The sequence below is a fragment of the Heteronotia binoei genome, chromosome 2 (assembly GCF_032191835.1).
Source record: "Heteronotia binoei isolate CCM8104 ecotype False Entrance Well chromosome 2, APGP_CSIRO_Hbin_v1, whole genome shotgun sequence".
In the NCBI taxonomy this organism is placed as follows: domain Eukaryota; kingdom Metazoa; phylum Chordata; class Lepidosauria; order Squamata; family Gekkonidae; genus Heteronotia; species Heteronotia binoei.
Window position 1 is genome coordinate 199,074,014 of NC_083224.1, and position 20,583 is coordinate 199,094,596.

General features: G+C 47.9%; 1 protein-coding gene across 1 annotated transcript; it reads right to left on the minus strand.

Annotated features, from left to right (window-relative positions):
• Window positions 1-4,422: 4,422 nt before the first annotated feature.
• On the minus strand, window positions 4,423-16,965 carry LOC132567173 (tyrosine-protein kinase ZAP-70). Its single transcript, XM_060232831.1, has 6 exons — window positions 16,766-16,965; window positions 15,428-15,634; window positions 12,043-12,235; window positions 9,882-10,022; window positions 7,371-7,483; window positions 4,423-4,558 (listed from the first exon to the last, which is right to left on the minus strand). The coding sequence occupies exons 1-6, from the start codon at window positions 16,918-16,920 to the stop codon at window positions 4,444-4,446; spliced, it is 924 nt and encodes a 307-aa protein (XP_060088814.1). The 5' UTR covers window positions 16,921-16,965; the 3' UTR covers window positions 4,423-4,443.
• Between the last annotated feature and the right edge of the window lie 3,618 nt (window positions 16,966-20,583).

Genomic DNA, 20,583 nt, shown 5'->3' on the forward strand with positions numbered 1-20,583 from the left:
GCTCTTAACCACTGCACCGCACTGGCTCTTTGTTCACCTGGGATTGGCTCATCTGCTGCAGCTGCACTCCATCGGAGCAGAATTTGCTTTTGCTTACAGTGCTGTGAACCTGCACATCTGTGCACAGCTGTAGATTTCCAGGTCTGCTAGGCAGGGCTTTGTTTCAGGTACAAGGCCTGAGTTTTCAATACCATGACCATTGGATATTGACAGGGGAGTACAGCATAGCTGCGTTAATGGGCATCGCTATGGATTTTTAAAAGATGCGCCAGACTGGCTGACCTTCAGGGTGAGTTTGTGTGCGCGTGTGAGAGAGACAACGCGCTGAACTTCTAGATAATCAGAAAATAGAACCACAGGGATTATACGGTGTCTCTATCTGGATTGATTCAGTCAACGGGTGTTTTTACTTTCAGTTTGATCCAGAGTTTTGGAGTCTTCGAATCGCCTGCCACCGTTCCGCTTTAATTATTTTCCTTTTACATTGGTGGATTTGCTCTGCTCATTTTGCGTAGCCAGACTTCTATATTGCCTGCTGAAAGAGTTTCAATTTGGGGGGCGGGGTCTCTGATCAGAGGGCAGCCGGAATACCAGTGCTTAGTTAAATGTATACGATTGCTTGGAAATCGTGTCAACACTGCAAAAACAACACAAATTTAAATTACAAGATGAGGCAAGCGATGATAGGTAAAAATTTCAAGCACTCTCAGTTCTCATGCAAATTACTGCACCTTGTGGCTTTTGGAGGAGTCTTTTAAAATGCATGAAAACTTCTACAATACAAGTTTGAAACGCCTGTAGAGAAATGACTGGATCAAAACTAATTTTGAGAAAAACGTTGCAGCAGCAGCACCAGAACTCATCTCACCGAAACAAATGTAGATGCTTCGGGCAGCAATGATGCAAAACTTATCGGGTCGGGCTGGGCTGTGTTGGGCCGGACCATATGTGTACTAATTTAAGATTAGCTAGCAGAGATATGAACTTTTTAAAGGACACAGACAAACACAACTACAGATTTTTTTTTAAAAAAAAAACTTAAAATAAAACATGCTTAAAATATTAGCACTTGTTGGCCTTAAAGGTGCTTTCTTTGTATTTCTCCCATGGGATCCATGGAACTGGGCAAAGGAAGCTCTGGCTCTTTCCTTCCTTCCCCAGGGGACCAGGAGGGGGAGGAGCCTCAATCAATGGAGAAAATTGAGGTTTTGCTCTGCAGCTCCTGTGTGATTGAGCAAGCCTTGCAAAGCAAGCTGAGATGCAGAAGGAAGCAAGAGAGGGAGAAGGAAACAGACTAGAGCCAGTTGCTCGGGGGCCTGATAGGAGCCCTCCAGGGGCCTGATTCAGCCCCCGGGCCACATGTTTGACACCCCTGCTCTAGCTATTGTTTCCATCTTTCTTTTTTGCAGAAAGTAATTCTTTATTCAGAATTTCAAAATTACAATGAATGTAACCATAAAAGTTAAATATTCACTTAGGTTTCATATTTATAATACAATGAAATTTTTAACAGATGGAAGGTTAGTGAAATGCCATTAATGAGACATACTCCTCTTGTGTCAGTCTTGAAACAAGATACGTTCAGTTCCCACTTTTGGTGTAGGTATGAATGAGTCTAAGTATCTACCTTACTTGGTTCATATTCAGTAATCTTATTGGCACATATTTTCACTGCTGATGGGAGTGTCCCTTTATTCAACATTTTTGGCCGGATGTTTTGCAACAAATCTCTTTAATAACTTCACAAATACTGCCTCTCTCTCCTGAACTTCTTTTAGATTTATGGGATGAGTCAACTGCAAATGTTTATCATAAGGATTTAATTCGTATTCTTTTGGCTACTGAACGTCTTACTATTGCATCATCTTGGAAATCCTCCTCACCCCCAACTAGGCTGGAGTGGTTTGACAAAATTTGGGACCAATTTGTCGTGCAGAAGATTACAACAGTCGTGGATCATGCTAATTCTGGTTCCAATGGACCCCATGACAGATTTGTTTCTACATGGATTCCTGTATTGGACTTTATGTCACAGTGTGACAGTTTGGTGTAGTGGTTAAGTGTGCGGACTCTTATCTGGGAGAACCAGGTTTGATTCCCCACTCCTCCACTTGCACCTGCTGGAATGGCCTTGGGTCAGCCAGAGCTCTGGCAGAGGTTGTCCTTGAAAGGGCAGCTGCTGTGAGAGCCCTCTCCAGCCCCACCCACCTCACAGGGTGTCTGTTGTGGGGGAGGAAGGGAAAGGAGATTGTGAGCTGCTCTGAGACTCTTCGGAGTGGAGGGCGGGATATAAATCCAATATCTTCATCTACCTCACAGGGTGTCTGTGGTGGGGGAGGAAGGGAAAGGAGATTGTGAGCCGCTCTGAGAGTCTTCGGAGTGGAGGGCGGGATATAAATCCAATATCTTCATCTACCTCACAGGGTTTCTGTTGTGGGGGAGGAAGGGAAAGGAGATTGTGAGCCGCTCTGAGACTCTTCGGAGTGGAGGGCGGGATATAAATCCAATATCTTCTTCTTTCCTTCAAATTGGACATATCACTCTTGGCTACATTTTTAATTTAATTTAATTTCTCTTTTTTATCTACTTGTCTTTCTTAATAATATATTCCTTCCTCTTTTTTTCCCCTTTTGTCTCAGGTATCCCCACTATTGAGCACATTGTTATTTATTTCTGGCTTATTTTATGCCCTACGTTATCTCATTTGGACCGCTGGAACATTATAGGCTGTTGCATCTTGGTCTACGCTAATGTTGAAATAATTAAGGCCAGAGTCTGGCTCACTCAGGAAAGCCCCTAAATAGAAAAACCAATGTTGCCCATATTGTTCTTGTATGTTTGGGGCTCTTGTATGCTGGCTTGCTTGTTTGTGTGCGTAGGGGTTTTGGGCCAAGGACGGGGAGTGCAGTTGCCTTGGAAACCGTTGGGTGAAAATAGATAAGGGAAAAGTGCAGGAATGCGAAGGGAGGGGGGGTTGCTGAGACAGGACGCTTTAGGATGCTCTTGAGCATGCGTATCTAATCACTAGGCAGATTGTGAGGGGGCCCACAAAAACTCCAGAGTTAACCAATTAGTGTGAAATTTGACTCACTCAGGAGAGATAAGGTAATGAAGCAATACGTATCTGTATATTACTTCCATATAAGGGGGAAAGTGTTGTCTTGCGGCCGTGAGTGGTTCAGATTGTACTCCCTGCGCCGATGACCTGTTGGTCACAGGGATAGAGAGGGGCTGAGCGTCGGGGAATGCTTAAAAGACAACAGCTTGGGCGGAAACAGCAGAGAGACTGCCTGTAGCCATGATGCTTCTCTCTCTCTGCAGTGTGATCTTTACAAATAAACCTTTTGGACTTTGAGCAAGAAGTCTCTGCCTGGTAAATTGTTTTGGGTTTCAGGGCCGTGGCCCAAAACCGGTTAACACTAACACTATTTTTATTATCACTCAAGGTTACCATATTTGCAAGTTTGTTTATTTGTTCTGCATTGAGACGCTCCTTTACTTTGTTTATTTGCACATCTTACTAATTACCTTTTGCTAATCTTTATTCATTTGTCATGATGCATTATGATTAAATAAAGTTTATTTTTAATTTAAAAAAAAAATTCAGTAATCTTATCCAGTAGGAAATATTCCCACAATTTTAGTCTCCCCCCATCCCCGTGTGAATGGAGGGCGGAGGGGATGACCCCCACTGAACACCAGTGGTATATTTAGCTGCAGTAAACATTTGGAAATTAAATCTCACCTGGGTTTAGAAACCACAAATTCTTCCCCCAAATTTTAGAAGAAGTTATTGGAGAGCATGGAGCCACTAAACCTATCAATTGTGCAATTTTTGATATAATTTGTTTCCAAAACTCCTCAAGGACTGGACAAGACCACCAAGTATGGAAAAAGGATCTTTATTCATTTGTCATGATGCATTATGATTAAATAAAGTTTATTTTTAATTTTTTTTTAAAAAAAATTCAGTAATCTTATCCAGTAGGAAATATTCCCACAATTTTAGTCTCTCCCCCCACCCCCTGTGTGAATGGAGGGCGGAGGGGATGACCCCCACTGAACACCAGTGGCATATTTAGCTGCAGTAAACATTATTGAAATTAAATCTCACCTGGGTTTAGAAACCACAAATTCTTCCCCAAAATTTAGAAGAAGTTATTGGAGAGCATGGAGCCACTAAACCTATAAATTGTGCAATTTTTGATATAATTTGTTTCCAAAACTTCTCAAGGACTGGACAAGACCACCAAGTATGGAAAAAGGATCCTGAAGACAGTAGAGGACAAGCTGAACACACTGAATATTTCCCTTGACTCCTTGGTCTCATTATCAGGCTTAGAGGCCTTCCATCTGATAAGAAATAGAAGTCCTCCCTTCCCAAGGCCGAGGGTGGCGAATTCCCTGGGCAGCGGAAGGGTCTCTTCTGCCAGCTCTTGGGACCTAAGCTGGTGTCTTTCTGACCGTCTCGGGCGTCTCTTCTGTTCTAGCAGCGATGCTGTAGTAATAGGTGCGGATGAGGGTCTCCACGGTGACAAAATCTGGGCGGTCTTCCCACCTGCGAGGAGAGGAAGGGTCCGGAAATGTAACAGGGATGCACTGATGGAAGCCTGCAGCTGCGTGTAGTGTCCGGCACACAAATAACTTGTACTGTTGCACCTGGCCAACAGCTACAAGGTGGCTAGGGTTGCCAAGTCCAAGAAATATCTGGGGACTTTGGGGGTGGAGCCAGGAGCAAGGTTGTGAAAAGCATAACTGAATTCCAAAGGTAGTTCTGGCCATCACATTTAAAGGCACCGCCCGCCTTTTAAATGCCTTCCCTTCATTGGAAATAATGAAGGATGTGGCACATTCTTTTGGGGGTCATAGAATTGGGCCGCCTAGTTCAATACTTTTGAAACTTGAGGGGCCTTTTGAGGAGAGGCATCGGATGCTATGCTGCAAATTTGGTGCCTCTACCTCAACAAACAGCCCCCTCAAAGCCCCAGATACCTAAAGATCAATTCTCCATTATTCCCTATGGGAATCGGTCTCCCTAGGGAATAATGGGGTTCCCAGCAGACATTTCCCCCCCACTTTCTGATGACCCTGAAGCGGGGGGACAGCTTCCAAACTGGGGGATCCCCCGCCCCCACCTGGGGATTATCAATACAGAAACCACTGTGTTAAAGCATTACAAAACCTCATGCTATATGAATCACTGCACATTTATCTTAATACACTCGTCACATATGAACATCTGAAGCTGCCTTCTACTGAATCAGACCCTTGGTCCATCAAAGTCAGTATTGTCTCCTCAGACTGGCAGCGGCTCTCCAGGGTCTGAAGCGGAGGTTTTTCACACCTATTTGCCTGGACCCTTTTTTGGAGATGCCAGGGATTGAACCTGGGACCTTCTGCTTCCCAAGCAGATGCTCTACCACTGTGCCACAGTCCCTCCCACCATATATCATGTCACATATCATATATTCCAGTTTTCTTATATCATTCAAAGTCCAAAGTTCTCAGACGCAGGAGATAGCGTAAGGAAATAAATTTGCTTTTCAGGCAGAAATCCGCACCGGTTGGATTAGAGGATTTCTGCATGGAAAGAGAATTTATTTCCTTACGGTATCTCCTGCGTCTGAGAAAGAATACAGAGGTACAGCAGGGATTGGTACCTTATTGTTTATTTTCAAGCATCCGGAGTGGATAATTATTTTCATGAACTTTGGACTTTGAATGATACAAGAAAGGCAAATGCAATTTGGGGCTGTATCAACAGAAGTTTAGTGTCCAGATCACGTGAAGTGATGGCAACGCTTTACTCTGCTCTGGTAAGACCTCACCTGGAGTCTTGTGTTCAGTTTTGGGCACCACATTTTAAGATGGATATAGACAAGCTGGAATGGGTCCAGAGGAGGGCAACAAAGAGGATGAGGGGTCTGGAGACCAAGTCCTATGAGAAAGGTTGAAGGAGCTGGGGATGTTAGCCTGGAGAGGAGGCGGCTGAGAGGTGATCTGTCACCATCTTCAAGTACTTGAAGGGCTGTCATATAGAGGATGGGGTGGAATTATTTTCTGTGGCCCCAGAAGGTAGGACCAGAACCAATGGATTGAAATTAAATCAAAAGAGCTTCTGGCTCAACATGAGGAAGAACTTCCTGACTGTTAGAGCGATTCCTCAGTGAAACAGGCTTTCTCAGGAGGTGGTGGGCTCTCCTTCCTTGGAGGTTTCTAAACAGAGGCTAGATGGCCATCTGACAGCAATGAGGATCCTGTGAATTTAGGGGGAGGCGTTTGTGAGTTTCCTGCATTGTGCAGGGGGTTGGACTAGATGACCCTGGATGGTCCCTTCCAACTCTATGATTCTAAGAAAACTGGAATGTATGATATGTGACGAGTGTATTAAGATAAATGTGCAGTGATTCATACAGCATGAGTTTCTGTAATGCTTTAACACAGTGGTTTCTGTATGGATAATTATCTATACGCTGTGGTTTCCTGTGTGTAGTGACCCTACCTGGGGATTGGCAACCCAAGAGAGGGCTCTTGCCAGTCAAAGCCCCTTCCCCTGTTTGTCCAGCCCAGCCAGAAGACTGATTGTGCCTTGTCTGCTCTGGTAAGAGAGACAGTGGGGGGGGGGGGACCCTTTCATAGTTAAAAGCTGTTTTCATTTCCTTGCTTAGCTGTTTGGAGGTGTGAACTAAGCGTCATTGTCGTTACATTAGCATTTCTAAAATATTGTTGGGCTGAAAACAACAGGAAAGCAGAAACGAATCCATTTGGCCCACCTCGAACATCATACTGTGATTGGGGATCCAGCAGAAATACCTGAATAATAAAATCTAAACATCGATGGAGTTGGTAGCATCTGCCATCTTTAATACATCAATATAGCTGATCTAATAGCACCTACCATTGTTTTAGCTAATTGTTTTATTTGTGATGTACTTGTATTTTTATCCTTTGTCTATTAATATTGGTCGTGGACCTCTTAATGTGAGCCACCCTGAGCCTGCTTCGGCGGGCGGGGAGGGCGGGATACAAATCGAATGAATGAATGAATGAATGAATGAATGAATGAATGAATGAATGAATGAGAATTCACTACTTGAAGGTGTGAATTGACTATTAGCATTTATAAAAGGTTAGTGAGTGAGACTGGAGACTATGAGAAAACGAAGAAGAAGAAGAAGAAGAAGAAGAAGAAGAAGAAGAAGAAGAAGAAGAAGAAGAAGAAGAAGAAGAAGAAGAAGAAGAAGAAGAAGAAGAAGAAGAAGAAGAAGACAATGAAGACGACGATGAAGAAGACGACGAAGACGACGACGAAGAAGACGACGAAGAAGATGATGAAGAAGACGATGATGAAGAAGTCCCAAGAGACTTACTTGAAGGTCCAACACTGCTGCATCAGTTTGTACATCTCTGGAGGGCATTTCGGGGGGCATTCCATCCGCTTCCCAGCCTCAAGGAAGGCAATGACTTCAGGACCTTTCATTTTCTGGACAACAACAGAGAATCTGGTGTCAGAAAGCCCCAGACGTAAGAAATCGCTTTGGTGGATCAGATCGCTTGTAGGCTCCAAGTACTCAACAGATACCTCTGAGAAGCCCAGAAACAGGGCAGGAGGGAGGTTCCTCTCCACTGTAGGTTACACCCAGCATCTAAACCTCCATATTGTCTCTGCTTCTGGCCATGGAGGTCCCACTTAGCTATCATGGCTCACAACCCCTGAAAGACCTGTTGTGAGTAAGCATAGCTAAATTCCTACTGAAATTCCGTTCACGCAACTCTGGTTGGGTCTGGAATGTGCCAGAAGCCTTAAGCATAGAATTCTAGTTGTGGCAACCATGGAAGCTTGCAAACAAGATGGCGTTTTTGGCTTCCTATTTACTGTGTCATAGCGCCACTCATGGCTGGAGGGCAGTATTGCAGCTGCCAGTTCAGGGGGATCATATGACTTGGTAACCATGCTAATCTGTTGGTCAGGGCCGGCCCTGCCAATAGGCCAACGAGGTGATTGCCTAGGGTGCTGGCCTTCTGGGGGTGCCAAATTGGGTGACCCTGTGTGACTTGGTGATGTTATCAGTGCAGAGAGGGGGAGCAAAAGTTAGCCTTGGCTAGGTTGCCAGACAGTCTAGAGCCTGCACTGCTGCTGATGTGGAAATAATCTTGAAAAATGGCATGATGAAACAGGGGAGAACATAAGAACAGAAGAGAAGCCATGTTGGATCAGGCCAGTGGTCCATCCAGTCCAACACTCTGTGTCACATAAGAACAGAAGAAAGCCCTGTTGGATCAGGCCAGTGGCCCATCCAGTCCAACACTCTGTGTCACACAGCGGCCAATATATGTGTCTGTGTATACACACACACACACACACACACACACACACACACATATATATATACATACTGTGGCTAATAGCCACTGATGGACCTCTGCTCCATATTTTTATCCAATCCCCTCTTGAAGCTGGCTATGCTTGTAGCCACCACCACCTCCTGTGGCAGTGAATTCCACATGTTAATCACCCTTTGGGTGAAGAAGGACTTCCTTTTATTAGTTTTAACCTGACTGATTCCCCACTACTCCACTTGCAGCTGCTAGAATGGCCTTAGGTCAGTCATGGCTCTCGTAGGAGTTGTCCTTGAAAGGGCAGCTTCTGGGAGAGCTCTCCCAGCCGCACCCACCTCACAGGGTGTCTGTTGTGGGGGAGGAAGGGAAAGGAGATTGTAGGCCGCTCTGAGACTCTGTCCTTCAAAGGCCAGCTTCCATAAGAGCTAGGGTTGCCAAGTCCAATTCAAAAAATATCTGGGGACTTTGGGGGTGGAGCCAGGAGACATTGGGGGCAGAGCCAGGAACAAGGGTGTGACAAGAATAATTGAACTCCAAGTTCTGGCCATCACATTTAAAGGGACAGCACACCTTTTTAAATGTCTTCCTTCCATAGGAAATAATGAAGGATAGGGGCACCTTCTTTTGGGGCTCATAGAATTCGACCCCCTGGCCCAATCGTTTTGAAACTTGGGGGATTATTTGGGGAGAGGCACTACATACTATACTGAAAATCTGGTGCCTCTACCTCGAAAAACAGCTCCCCCAGAGCCCCCGAATCCTCCAGATCAATTCCCCATTATACCTTATGAGAATAGATCTCCACATAGGGAATAATGAAGTGCTCAGCAGACGTTTCCCTCCCCTCCCCCTGCCGTTTCTGGCGACTAAGAAGTGAGGGATTGGCCTCTCTACTCACGAGTTGCTGTCAACTTCTTCCAAGTAACACAGACACACCATATCAAGAGGAAGCCTTTCAATCAGAGACTGAAGCCTCTGGAGGGGGAAAGGCACATGGTCCTCTGGGGGAGGGCTTCCCCCCACTGGCCAGCTGACTGGGGGCGGGAAGGAGCCTGGGAAAGTGGAAGAACCCCTGCTGGGAAAGGAGATTGTAGGCCGCTCTGAGCCTCTGTCCTTGAAAGGGAAACTTCTGGGAGAGCTCTCTCTGACCCACCCGCCTCACAGGGTGTCTGTTGTGGGGAGGGGGAGGGCAAAGGAGATTGTGACCGCTATGAGACTCTGAGATTCAGAGTATAGAGTGGGATATATGTTTTATATGTTTTATTGGATTGATTGTATTATACGATGTTGTGAGCCGCCCTGAGTCCGCTTGCGGAGAGGGCGGGATATAAATTGAAAGTGATAGATAGATAGATAGATAGATAGATAGATAGATAGATAGATAGATAGATAGATAGATAGATAGATAGATAGATAGATAGATAGATAGATAGATAGATAGATAGATAGATAGATAGATAGATAGATAGATAGATAGATAGATAGATAGATATAAATCCAATATCGTCTTCTTCTACTACTACTCACACAGCAGTGCCCACCTTGTAGGGTTTCTGGCCATAGGTGAACGCCTCCCACATGGTCACTCCGTAGCTCCAGACGTCACCTTTGCTGGAAAACCTGCGGAACAGGATGCATTCTGGGGCGTACCACTTCAGCGGCCATTTCCCAGTTGTCTTCGCCTGAGTTAAAAGAGAAATGGTCACCCATGGATGTAGAGAAGCCATAAACACATTGAGCATCTGAAGAAGACCCTTTCCCCCTGTTGACCCTCTGGGAGTGAGAGACTCTTCTTATACATCTGGAGCAGAGGTCCATCAGTGGCTATTAGCCACAGCGTATCGTTGGAACTCTCTGTCTGGGGCAGTGATGCTCTGTGTTCTTGGTGCTTGGGAGGGGCAACCGTGTGAGGACTTCTAGTGTCCTGGCCCTGCTGATGGACCTCCTGATGGCACCTGTGCTTTTTGGCCACTGTGTGACACAGAGTGTTGGACTGGATGGGCCATTGGCCTGATTCAACATGGCTTCTCTTATGTTTGGGGCAGTGATGCTCTGTATTCTTGGTGCTTGGGGGGCAACAGTGGGAGGGTTTCTAGTGTCCTGGCCCCACTGATGGACCTCCTGATGGCACCTGTGCTTTTGGGCCACTGTGTGACACAGAGTGTTGGACTGGATGGGCCATTGGCCTGATTCAACATGGCTTCTCTTCTGTTTGGGGCAGTGATGTTCTGTATTCTTGGTGATTGGGCGGGGGGGAACAGTGGGAGGACTTCTAGTGTCCTGGCCCCACTGATGGACCTCCTGATGCCACCTGGTTTTTTGGCCACTGTGTGACACAGAGTGTTGGACTGGATGGGCTATTGGCCTGATTCAACATGGCTTCTCTTCTGTTCTTATGTGACACAGAGTGTTGGACTGGATGGGCCACTGGCCGGATCCAACAGGGCTTCTCTTATGTTCTTATGTGACACAGAGTGTTGGACTGGATGGGCCATTGGCCTGATCCAACATGGCTTCTCTTATGTTCTTATGTGACACAGAGTGTTGGACTGGATGGGCCATTGGCCTGATCCAACATGGCTTCTCTTCTGTTCTTATGTGAAACAGAGTGTTGGACTGGATGGGCCATTGGCCTGATCCAACAGGGCTTCTCTTATGTTCTTATGTGACACAGAGTGTTGGACTGGATGGGCCATTGGCCTGATCCAACATGGCTTCTCTTCTGTTCTTATGTGAAACAGAGTGTTGGACTGGATGGGCCACTGGCCGGATCCAACAGGGCTTCTCTTATGTTCTTATGTGACACTGAGTGTTGGACTGGATGGGCCGTTGGCCTGATCCAACAGGGCTTCTCTTATGTTCTTATGTGACACAAGAGTGTTGGACTGGATGCGCCACTGGCCTGATCCAACATGGCTTCTCTTATGTTCTTATACTCAGCATGCTTGGATACCGTGGGGGGAGGGTGTTTCTCCTCAGAACAGCCCACCTCTCGTGGTAGATTAGGCAAAGAAATGGCAACTGGCCCAAGGTCACCCAGGGGTCACTTGAACCCAGCTTCTCTGGCTAAAGTCTGGTGCTCTGCCCACTCTACCACACTATCGCTTATCAGTTTGGAGTGGACAGTTCTTTCACCAGTTCCCAGGAAGATATCCAGGGTGGGGGAAGGACAGATAAAACCCGTTCCTTGGCTTACAGCCTGCAGAAATTTCTTTGGGTCCCCCATATACTCCTCCAGCTTCTTTAGAAAATAAGTTTCCCCTCTCAATGCTCTTTCTCACAACTCCAGAACATCAGAAGTTTTCACACTTTTAAAAACAAAGCCCGTTGATAAACTTTGTTTTTCAGGACCCCACAGACACCTCAGCCTGCTTTCCCTCTCACCAGCCTGAAACGCAAGGAGCTTACATTAGTTAATACCAGGGGTGGAATTCTAGCAGGAGCTCCTTTGCATATTAGGCCACACCCCCTGATGTAGCCAATCTCCTTTCCCTTCCTCCCTCTCAACAGACACCCTGTGGGGCAGGTGGGGCTGAGAGAGCTCTCCCAGAAGCTGCCCTTTCAAGGACAACTCCTACAAGAGCTATGGCTGAGGTTCACCGTAACATCTGCTTTGGAATTTCACTGAAGAGTGGGGAAGGCTGCCTGGGAACAGGGGGCTGGGTTGTAGCCCTCCGGCAGAGACGACCCTTGAAAACTCACCATGTAGTAACTGTCGTCTGCCGCCAAAGCCTTGGAGAGCCCGAAGTCGCTGATCTTGGCATAGTGCTGATTGACGAGAAGAACATTCCGGGCTGCCAGGTCTCGGTGGACGAAGTTCTTCTCCTCCAGGTACTTCATGCCGATCGCCACCTGGTGCATCAGCTCCACCACGTTATTCACAGGCACCTCATCCCTGACACAGAGGAAGGGGAGGATCACGTGAACACTGAACCAGACCCTTGGTCAATCAAGGTCAATGTCACCTATGCAGACGCAGGCCACACGGTCCTGATGTAGCCAGTCCTCCTGGAGCTTGCAGTAGGCCCTGTAGTGTAGTGTAGGGTGCCAGATAGTGTAGGGTCTCCCATACAGCTTTGTCAAAGGGGCTTTTGAGAAGGTGCCTACAGGAGATATCAGGAGATAATTTGCGAGGGCCCCCCCCCCAAGATTTCAACTGCCTAGGGGGCTCCATGTGTCAGACTATGTTTCATTGAAGTTACATTTGATTTCTGAATTCATTATTTACTGCCTACTAACCTGAATGCTTAATAAATCTTTATGCTACTAATCTAGGTGCCCTGCAGAGTAACGGGGGGTGGGTGAGAATGGATGTTACCGAAGTTCCAGAGGCCAGCGAGGCCTTTGAAGTGCAGAGTGCTCAGCTAACTTCCCAGGTGCCTCCTGAGCAGAGCAAGGACATCACCAGGAGGAGGATGTAACCACCAACTGTGAAAGATAAGCGGGCATGCGAAAGTGTTACTTGCAGGGACAGTCTGTAGTTTATTATGGGAAATAGTTTAAAGCCCAAATCCTTTGAAGTGTATTCATAAATGCCAATGGTTCGAGCTGTTTGTTATCAGTTCCAGTGAATCCATGCTAAGAGTAACATTGTAGTTATCAATAAATGCAACTTAGTTTTTAACAAAGACAAGTCTGATCATTTTGAAACTTCAATGAACCCTTTGCTGACACCATGGGGTTTCATGCTCTTTTGCCCCCACTTGCAGTGGTGAGGAAGGTGGCAAACAGAGACAGGGCCTTTTCTGTAGTGGCCCCTCACCTCCGGAACACTCTCCTCCTTGAGGCTTGCCTGTCAACTACTTGACTTCCTTTTAGGAACCAAGCCATCTTTTAACACTTTAAAAAAAAAAAGAATTTCAGCTTTTTCAGTGGTCAGCTTCTGCTCTGAGGTCTGTTTTAGGGATAGGATGAGAGTCAGTTTGGTGCAGTGATTAACAGCGGCCAGCTCTAACCTGGAGAACTGGGTTCGATTACCCAGGTGGAAGCTAGCCAGTGTCAAGCCCGGCTATTTTCCCTTTAAGATGGCTGAGGTAATGTCAAGCAGGAGTCCTGGTTTTCCTCCGTTCCCTACACCCCCCTTTCCCACATCCCTTCTGCCATCCGGCAAAGGATTTTTACCTAACGGAAACTGTTTTGCTATGTCTAATGCCCAAACTCCCCTGCAATTCCAGGCCCTCCACAGGCCTTATCAGTTTCACGGGTTGGTGATAAATTGCTATTGCTAGGTAGAGGAAATTTACTGCTGTGCCCTTTGAACCCCAGATTCGAATGCTGTGTTTTTTGGAACGTTTTATGAGACCCTACATAGCGTCTTGTAACCTCTGATATCTCAGTCTTCTCAAAGACAATGTTCTGTATGCACCTTGGAGTTTAATAAAGAAGTTCATTTGAAACATAACAAAGGACTTTATTATTGCAACTACCTGGGCTTGGCAGCCAGGTGACCTTAGGCAAGTCACAGAGTTCTTAGCCTAAAAAAATAAGCATAGCTTGCCACCTAGTGGTGCCAAAAACAGCTACAGCTTCAGGCAGCTAAATGGTCCTTTCTAGGATCTTCCTGAGTATTCTGCACACAGCGACATACAATAATTAATTATGTGCAGAATATGTGTGGCCTTTTCCCTTTTACTAAATTCTTCATTATTTTAAACGCTGAGGCTTGTGAATGCACCATTCAAAATGAGGACCAGTTGCTAGCAGGGGTGGAATTCTAGCAGGGGCTCCTTTGCATATTAGGCCACACACACCCCGATGTAGCCAATCCTCCAAGAGCTTACACAAAAGAGCCTTGTGAGCTCTTGGAGGATTGGCTACATCAGGGGGCGTGGCCTAATATGCAAAGGAGCCCCTGCTCGAATTCCACCCCTGGTTGCTAGGTTGTGAATTCCCTGCAGGGCGCAGCATTGTTGTAGGGTGTCCCCACGGCAACCAGTCACATGGTGGGCTGTAGGCAAACCCTTTCATCAGCTCCACAGATGGGAAGCAGGAGCACCAGTCACGGCAGTTAATTCCCCAAACAACCAGCTGATAGCAGCGTACCAAAGGGCAAATGAGAGAGAAAAATTCCCTCTGAGGGTCTGGTGAACCGAGAAAGTGACCATTGCTAGCCAGAGACTTGTGATGGTTTCTGGTACCCGGGGCTTTTTTTGTAGCAGGAACGCCTTTGCATATTCAGCCACACACCCCTGATGTAGCCAATCCTCCTGCAGCTTACAGGGCTTGCTGTAAGCTCCAGGAGGATTGGCTACATCAGGGGGTGTGGCCTAATATGCAAAGGAGTTCCTGCTAGAATTCCTCACAGGGCTCTTCGTACAGGGCCTGCTGTAAGCTCCAGGAGGATTGGCTACATCAGGGGGGAGTGGCCTAATATGCAAAGGAGGTCCTGCTAGAATTCCTCACAGGGCTCTTCGTACAGGGCCTGCTGTAAGCTCCAGGAGGATTGGCTACATCAGGGGGGTGTGGCCTAATAGGCAAAGGAGGTCCTGCTAGAATTCCTCACAGGGCTCTTCGTACAGGGCCTGCTGTAAGCTCCAGGAGGATTGGCTACATCAGGGGGGAGTGGCCTAATATGCAAAAGAGGTCCTGCTAGAATTCCTCACAGGGCTCTTCGTACAGAGCCTGCTGTAAGCTCCAGGAGGATTGGCTACATCAGGGGTGTGTGGCCTAATATGCAAAGGAGGTCCTGCTAGAATTCCTCACAGGGCTCTTCGTACAGGGCCTACTGGAAGCTCCAGGAGGATTGGCTACATCAGGGGTGTGTGGCCTAATATGCAAAGGAGGTCCTGCTAGAATTCCTTACAGGGCTCTTCATACAGGGCTTGCTGTAAGCTCCAGGAGGATTGGCTACATCAGGGGGTGTGGCCTGATATGCAAAGGAGTTCCTGCTACAAAAAAAAAAGCCCTGCTCAAAAGTAAGCCTCTCAGAACTGGTGTGCACAAAGGAGAAATGAAAAGTATGGGGAGGGGGCTGAGTCAGCGTCACGGGGGCGGTCCAAATCAAAGCCATCTCCAATCAAACGGGAGCATAAGAGATGCCCTGCGGGATCAAGGCCATCGATCGCACCCAGGAGCAATGTCTGTTCACCTCTTTGAATGCAAGAACTTGTTGAGCGGCCCGCCGGCAGCCATCTCCATCACCAGCATCAGCGCCTCGGCCTCGCAGACGCCGATCACTCGGACGATGTAGGGGTTGTCGAGCTGGTGCATGATGTGAGCTTCCTTCATCATGTCGTCTTTGGCCGCCTTCTCGTTGCCACTTTTCAGCATCTTGATGGCCACGTCGATCTGCTTTCTGCAAAGTGGACATTGTGGGGGAAAGGGAGATTAAAACACGGCTGGGTGCCACAGTTGGTTGGTTCACATAGGAGCTAGACTAGAGCCAAGAGCCCTTTGCCTGGAGCTCCCAGCTGGTCCTTTTGGATGAGCCTGGATCTGAATTCCAAACTAGCCCAAGTAGGCTTCCCAATTCCCAGGTCCCAGTGAGGGATCCCCCAGTTTTACAAGCTTCCCCCCCCCGCCCCCAGCCAGCTGGCTGACGGGGGAAGCCCCGCCTCCACAGTCACCATGCACCTCTAGAGCTCCGGCAGGTATAGAAACGTGCAAACAGGCCTGTTTTTAAAATGTGTGCCTTTAAAGGTGAGCGGGAAGCAGGAAACAGGAAGTGCTTCGTGGGAAAGGGTCAGCAGCAGTTTCGTCAGAGCACAGACCCTCTGTTTGTTTTGCTTTCATTTTCAGAGCAAGTAAAGTTGTGGAGGAACCATACCCAGTAAGTGTGTGTGTTGTGAGAGAGAGAGAGGGAGGGAGGGAGGGGGCAGGGATTCCCCAGTTTGGAGGCCCTCCCCCCGCTTTAGAAAGCTTTAGAAAGTGTGGAGGGAGGGAAATGACTACTGGGCACTCTATTGTTCCCGATTGATGTATAGGCACCACATTTGCAGCTTAGCATTTGATGCCTTTCCTCAAAACACCTGCCAAGTTTCAAAAGGATTGGACCAGGGGGGCCAATTCTATGAGCCCCCAAAGAAGGAGCCCCATACTTCATTATTTCTAATGGAGGGAAGGCATTTGAAAGGTGTGCCGTCCCTTTCAATGTGATGGCCAGAACTCCCTTTGGAGTTACTTGTTCCACCCTTGATCATGACTCCACCCCCAATGTCTCCTGGCTCCACCCCCAAAGTCTCCTGGCTCCACCCCCAAAGTCCCCAGATATTTCTTGAATTGGACTTGGCAACCCTAAGCCCAAGACTGAGTTTATTAATTGTTTTGTTGGTTTCCTTCTATATATAGTTCTTTTCACTGTTATAAACTGCTTTGGGTCCCTTTGGGGAGAAAAGTGGGAAATAAATATCTAAATATAGACATTACTTCCACCGCGACAAAAGCCAAACAAACAAAATAGGAACATGGGAGAAGGGAAGTCACTTACTTCCTCATTTTATAAACGCCTTTCCTGACGCACCCAAAGTTCCCCGTGCCCAGTTCGACTTCGTCCACGATCAGGTTGCTCCTTTTGAGAAACAGTTTCTTGTCCTTCAGCTCTTCGGGGTCGCTGTAGGGGCTCTCGTAGCAGGAAGTGTCCATGGGCAAGATCCGGGACTTGTTCCCTAGGCCTGCCCCATTCCCGAGGGGAAGGGGAAAGAGTGGAAGGGGGAAGGGTTTTTTAATAACCTTCTTGGGTGTCAGCACCAACCCAAGCCAATGAATCCTTGGCTGTTACGGAGCATTACAAATCTCCCCATGGCTTGTCTCAAAAGGGCTACAGGGATCTGGCTATAAACCTCCCAGCATTAAGAACATAAGAGAAGCCATGTTGGATCAGGCCAATGATACTCTGTGTCACACGGTGGCCAAAAAACGCCAGGTGCCATCAGGAGGTCCATCAGTGGGGCAGGGACACTAGAAGCCCCCCCCCGCTGCCCCCCTCCCAAAGCACCAAGAATACAGAGCATCACTGCCCCAGACAGAAGAACATAAGAGAAGCCATGTTGGATCAGGCCAATGGCCCATCCAGACCAACACTCTGTGTCACACAGTGGCCAAAAAAACCCAGGTGCCATCAGGAGGTCCATCGGTGGGGCCAGGACACTAGAAGCCCTCCCCCTGTTGCCCCCCCCTCCCCAAAGCACCAAGAATATAGAGCATCACTTGCCCCCAACAATACGCTGTGACTAACAGGCATTGACGGACTGCTCCATATGCTTATCCAATCCCCTCTCGAAGGTGGCTATGCTTGTAGCCACCACCACCTCCTGTGGAGGAGAATTCCACGTGTGAATCGCCTTTTGGATGAAGAAGGACTTCCTTTTATCAGTTCTAACCCGACTGAGCAATTTCATGGAGTGCCCACGAGCCCTTGTACTGTGAGAAAGGGAGAAAAGGACCTCTTTCTCTACCTTCTCTATCCCGTGCATAGTCTTGTAAACCATTTCACCCCTCAGTTGACGTTTCTCCAAGCTAAAGAGCCCCAAGCATTTTAGCCTTTCTTCGTAGGGGAAGTGTTCCAGCCCTTTAATCATCCTAGTTGCCCTTTTCTGCACTTTTTCCAGTGGTAGAATATCTTTTTTGAGGTGCGGTGACCAGAGGTATCCGTCTGCTCCACAAATTTCCCAACCCTTAGGTGTCCTTGCAGGTGAGCCGCCAGAAAAGTTCATTTCTCACCTGTCCCTGGCTCACTTTCAAACTGTCTGCAGGGCCAGTCCTGGGGCATGCGGCACCTTAGGCAGACCCACCGCCCTTTGCCTCCCCGCCGCCCTGTGGTGCCATGCCACCCGCAAAGCAAAGTAGTACAGGAAGGGCACCCAGGAAGGGGGGTGAAGGCATGCCAGCCATCCAGTCTGCTGGCTTTGCTCCGCCTCCCTTCTGATTGGAGCAGCAGTTCTGCCGTGGCCCCAGGGGTGGGATTCTGGCAGGAGCTCCTTTGCATATTAGGCCACACATCCCCTGATGTAGCCAAACCTCCAAGAGCTTAGAGGGCTCTTTTTGGATTGGCTACATCAGGGGTGTGTGATGATGATGATTTATATCCCGCCCTCCACTCTGAATCTCAGAGTCTCAGAGTGGCTCACAATCTCCTTTATCTTCCTTCCCCACAACACACACCCTGTGAGGTGGGTGAGGCTGACAGGGCTCTCCCAGAAGCTGCCCTTTCAAGGACAGAGGCTCAGAGCGGCCTACAATCTCCTTTCCCTTCTCCCCCCACAACAGACACCTTGTGAGGTGGGTGGGGCTGAGAGGGCTCTCCCAGAAGCTGCCCTTTCAAGGACAGAGGCTCAGAGCAGCCTACAATCTCCTTTCCCTTCTCCCCCCACAACAGACACCTTGTGAGGTGGGTGGGGCTGAGAGGGCTCTCCCAGAAGCTGCCCTTTCAAGGACAGAGTCTCAGAGTGGCCTACAATCTCCTTTACCTTCCTCCCCCACAACAGACACCCTGTGAGGCTGGTGGGGCTGAGAGAGCTCTCACAGGAGCTGCCCTTTCAAGGACAGAGGCTCAGAGTGGCCTACAATGTCTTTTCCCTTCCTCCCCCCACAACAGACACCCTGTGAGATGGGTGGGGCTGAGAGAGCTCTCCCAGAAGCTGCCCTTCCAAGGACAGCTCCTGCCAGAGCTATGGCTGACCCAAGGCCATTCCAGCAGCCGCAAGTGGAGGAGTGGGGAATCAAACCCGGTTCTCCCAGATAAGAGTCCGCGCACTTAACCACTACACCAAACTGGCTCTCAACACCAAATTGGCCTAATATGCAAAGGAGCTCCTGCTAGAATTCCACCCCTGCTGCTAACCTTCTAAATGTCCTTCCTTCCTACATTTTCTCTAGTGCAGGGGTGTCAAACATGTGGCCTGGGAGCTGAATCAGGCCCTTAGAGGGCTCCTATCAGGCCCCCAAGCAAGTGGCTGTCATCTCCTTCCTTCTCGCTCTTGCATCCTTCTACATAACAGCTTGCTTTGAAAGGCTTGCTCAATTGCACAGGCGTTACAGAGCAAAACTTCTATTTTCTCCATTAGCTAAGGCTCCTCCCTTGGGGAGGAAGGGTGGAGGGAAAGCTTGCTTTGCCAGGCTCTCTCAATCGCACAGCAGAGCTACTGAGCCAAGCCTCTCTTCCTTCTATCGGCTGAGGTTCCTCCCCCTCCTAGCTCCTGGGGAAGGAAGGAAAGAGCCAGAGCTTCCTTTGCCCAGTTCCCTGGGTCCCATGGGAGAAATACAAAGAAAACACCTTTAAGACCAACGAGTGCTAATGTTTTTAGCATGTTTTATTTTAAGGGTTAAAAAAAATATCTTTGTGTTTGTCTGTATCCTTTATAAAGTTCATGTCTCTGTTACCTAATCTTAGATAGGTATGCACACGGCCCAGCCCAACAGGGCCTGGCCAAACAAGGTCTCATTTATGTCTGATCCGGCCCACATAACAAATGAGTTTAACACCCATGCTCTAGTGTGCCAAGGGGTTTTGCCAACTTCCAGGCGGGGTCTGGTGTTCTGCCATTATGATTGATCTCCAGACTACAGAGATCAATTCTCCTCAAAAAAACAGCAGCTGAGGGGTGGGGTGGGGGGCTCTATGACATCGCATCCTTACTGAGCTGCCCTGTTCCCCAAAGCTGCACTCCCCCAGTCTTCCACCCCAAATCTCTAGTTCCAAGTTTCCATTCTTCAACTTCCCACAATTCCATTGGGCTTTTCATGACAGAAATGAAGGGTTCGCCACAATTTCCCAGATATGCAGAACGTGGACAGAGAATTCCTTCATAAGTGCCAAGATTCTAGTCCTCATGGAGGTGTGTTTGGGCAGAGCATAGGGCTTTAGTCACGCTGCAGTTTCCGGAACATCCTTTTCAAAAAAATATTAATTATATTTTAATGGATTCTTTCTTTTTTACTGGCAAACTAGAATGATGTTTATATATGTGTGTTACATGTTTAAATCAAACCGCTGAGAAACCTGTGCCCTCATTATAACCCAAAGCTAACATTACAATGGTGCAGAGTGATAAAGCTGCAGTACTGCAGTCGGAGCCCTCTGCTCACGACCTGAGTTTGATCCCAGTGGAAGCTGGTTCAGGTAGCCGGCTCCAGGTTGACTCAGCCTTCCATCCTTCTGAGGTCGGTCAAATGAGTCCCCAGCTTGCTGGGGGGGAAAGTGTAGATGACTGGGGAAGGCCATGGCAAACCACCCCGTAAAAAGTCTGCCGTGAAAACGTTGTGAAAGCAACGTTACCCCAGAGATGGAATGACTGGTGCTTGCACAGG